The following is a 3,776-nucleotide window of genomic DNA, read 5'->3' on the forward strand; positions in this document are numbered from 1 at the left end:
TTTTGTTTGGACTATAGTTTTATGCTAACAATATTTCATGCCATAAAAAATCAACACATTTTGCGTTAACATTTTCATAATTTTATAAAATCTTTGTTTGAGGTTTTTGGTTGAGTTCTTCCATGAAAATCACATTTTTTTTTTTTCAAAAAAAAATTACCAATATTTTTTGACAATTTTTTAAGTTAAACCATGTTCAATATTTTACTAATTTGTTCCAGATAATATCTAAAATGAGCTGACAGATTTTAATTACCTATTATTGACCAAAATATTTTTTTAGTGTAAAATGGAAAGGCACCCAAAAAAAAATTTTTTTTTAATATATTACCTTCATTTCGAGAGATTTGTAGTAATTAAATTTGTTTCGAACTGACTCTTTATGTTCAGAAAAATGCTTATATAGATAATTCTAGTTCCCTAGCCTCTTCTTGAGTTAAATTGGTAAACCCTTCTTCAAACAACCTTTTTAATTCTTATCAAACCCAGGAAAGGTGTTGAAGAAAACTATAATCGAAGATAAAATTAGGTAATTTTATCGAGAGTTCTGACTCTTAGATATATAGTTCATGTTTGCAAGGTCACAAAGGTATAGCCGGGAATAAACTGGCTAATGAGCTTTCCCTCTCCGCAGCATCCACCAACGGGATAGGACCGGAACATTACGGTTGGTCCCCAAACCATAAAGGTTCTGCCCAGCAATGATGAAGCAGGAGAACCCTTGGCAACAACGCCTGCTGCTAATGCGTGGTTGCAACCTTAAAAGCTTTCAATATGTAATCAACCTTCCAAGTGAAAAAATCAAGCTATTGGTCGCCTTCTACACTGGTCATTGTAAGCTCAAAAGCCACTATTTCAACATGAGCCTAACTTCTTGCGCGAATTGCCAGAATACCTGCTAATCGACTGCACAGCAATCTGTAGGGGCAGGAAAAAGGCCTTTAGATCCATGTTTCCAAATAGGGATCAGATCGCCTCAATAGCACCTAGTAGTATATTGGAATTTATCAATTTGCTGAGGCTAGTTGAGACGTTGTGACTTAGGACAGAGCTCAATGCATCCTAGGTCGCGGTACAATCCTCATTTACTTATCTAATCTATTCTAATGTTTTATTACCAACGCTTCCTACCTCGACGCGATAAAATACTAATAAAAAATATTGAACTTTTTATAACCTAGAATTTGAACATCTTCTACGAAAATCTTTCCAAAATGCGAACCCCAGTGCTTTTGGAATTGAAAAATTCGTATATTGAAATTAAGTACTTTCGCAGAACTTTAACAGGTATGGGTTGCTAAAATGAAAAACCACCACTGAAGCTTACTTAACTGTCAAAAAAAACTGTCACAACATTACTGACGAATAGATGACAGTAATTCTGGGTTGTTCTGGAAATGTGTACCTGACTATTTTTTTTAGGGAAAAGTTTCCTATATTGGTTCTACTTTTGCAGCTCATGTATAGGCTTTCAAAAATAGGAAAACAGATTTGAAGGTTTCTTTAGTTGTAAAAAAACTCTCCAAATACAGTCACCACAATTCTAACTGACAGTTTCATTTCAGACAATCTTTTTGTCACAACAATGCTAACTGACAGCTCCATTTCTTACTACGGTTTTATTGAATTTTCATGAGCCATAAACTCAAACAAATTATCGAACATTATTTTACATTAAAATTTGTCATTTTTTATTTCAGTTATTTGAAAAAAATATTAAAAAAGAAAACAACTTATGGAAAATGTTGGCATAAAAAAATTTAATAAACAAAATTGGCTGTAATTTGTAGTATATGAAGACACTGTAAATAACTTGTTATTACACAAATTATAAAGAAAACGTACATTGAAAATGCGAAAGGCGCACAGGCAAGCGATGTCAACATTTTATCCAGAGAAAATTAAAAAAATAAAATAAATTTTTTTTCCACTTGGCTGTTGTCAAAAGTTTCACAATTATAGCTTGAGACAGCAAACAAGACAATATAATGAAATCGAGTTGAGTTTCGAGGCTGCAAACCAAATTCTTAGTAAATTTTCGAAGCTATTTACGATTCATAATATATTTAGTAAACATTTTTTTTTTAATTTTTCATTTAAAAAAAAAATGCATTAATATTGCACACGAGTATAAATACCGAAAATATTCAACTCGATTACATATTGTTGGAAAATTGCAATAAAAAATAACGGAATCATATATCTCGAACTAAAAAAAAAAAATAATCATTTATATAACACCTGAATTTATTTCACTTAAAAATAAATAAAAATATCATTCAAAAAAAAATATGAATAAACTGCATGCACTAAAAAGGATATGCTTGAATAGCTAAAACTGAAACTAAACTATATGTGTATTGTAAGCGATTTTTTAATTTAATTTTATCTTTTGCGAATTTCACTGCTCATAAACTATTTATATAACAATTGGCCGAAATCTAAGTACTATCACCTCTCTACTCTCGTACTCGTACTCGTTCATCTCCCTGCCAAACTAAAAACCACAAAAAAAATTAACAAAAATTACGTTTATGCTCTGTAAGTTATATTTTACATAAATACATACATACAAATAAAGAAAAAAATCGACAATCGTGTAAAAACGCTAAAAGCGAACCAAGAAATGAAAATAAAAAACACAAAAAAATTAATGAAAATACAAAATCAAAAAATTTCAAAAGCATTTTTTTCATATGATTTCCATATTCTTTTCTTTTCTTTCATTTAATTGTAGGGTCCCCGGTGTGGAAACCACGAGACATGATTAATTTAGGCGATGCACAGTCGACAACGCGCAAAGACGATGCGAACAAATAAAGCAAGACAAGAACAAAATGAACAAAATTGAAAATATGAACAAAAATTTCAATTTTAAACACAAAACGTAACCCACAAATATGCAAAAATACATAGTCTATTTATCAACTAAAAAACATAAAAGCTGAAAACAAAAAACCAACAAACCGAATGTGAACTAATTTAGCAATTAGAACCAATAGCTGAAATCTGATCAGAAGTGCAAACATACACAAAGATTGTAACTCAAAATTAACACAAGCGATAACTACTATTGTACTATGTACTCAAACATATTGTAATTGCTGAAATCGAGACGAAGATGTGGACAAAAAACTCAAAATATTCGAAAATAATTTGTTTTTTTTTTTCAAGTTGAAAACTTTTTGAAAGTTGAAGTTACGAATTTTAATGATATTTAAAAACACGTTATAATTTGTGTATTTTAAGAAATTTCTTTTCGAACATATTTAAAAAAAAATTAAATTTAAAAAAAAATTGTTTTCGAAAATATTCGAAAAAAAATTTTTGAAATTTGAAAAAAGTTTGTTGTGTATTTTCAAAAAAAATTGTTTTCGTAAATATTCGAAAAAAAATTTTGGAAATTTGAAAAAGAGTGTTAAAGATATTTCAAAAACATAATACATTGTGTATTTTAAAAAAGAAATCAAATATTCGAAAATAAATTTTGACATTAATCTTTATGTATTTAAAAAAAAAGTTTGTTTTCGAATATATTAGAAACAAATTTTTAAAATTTTCAAAAAGGTTTGGAGTTTCAAAATTATTTAAAAAATACATTATTCTGTGTGTTTATTAAAAAAAAAGTTCGTTTTCGAAAATATTCGAAAACAATTTGAAATTCGACAAAGCGTTTGAAGCTTCAAAGTTATTTTAAAAAAACATATGCTTTTTGCATTTTAAAAAAAAGTTCGTTTTCGAAAATATTCGAAACAATTTTTTTTTTTTTTTTTTTT

At 28.4% G+C, this 3,776-nt stretch overlaps 1 protein-coding gene across 1 annotated transcript in view; it reads left to right on the top strand.

The window, feature by feature from the left end:
- LOC108967119 (protein still life, isoforms C/SIF type 2) overlaps window positions 1-3,156 on the top strand; it is a gene marked incomplete at its 3' end in the record, with an annotated part of 282,692 nt that extends 279,536 nt beyond the window's left edge. The window contains 1 exon segment of the mRNA XM_018930366.1: window positions 2,738-3,156. Within this exon segment, the coding sequence (XP_018785911.1) occupies window positions 2,738-2,820 (83 nt within the window).
- Between the last annotated feature and the right edge of the window lie 620 nt (window positions 3,157-3,776).

The sequence above is a fragment of the Bactrocera latifrons genome, unplaced genomic scaffold (genome assembly GCF_001853355.1).
Source record: "Bactrocera latifrons isolate USDA-ARS-PBARC rearing strain unplaced genomic scaffold, ASM185335v1 scaffold_178, whole genome shotgun sequence".
Classification (NCBI taxonomy): Eukaryota; Metazoa; Arthropoda; class Insecta; order Diptera; family Tephritidae; genus Bactrocera; species Bactrocera latifrons.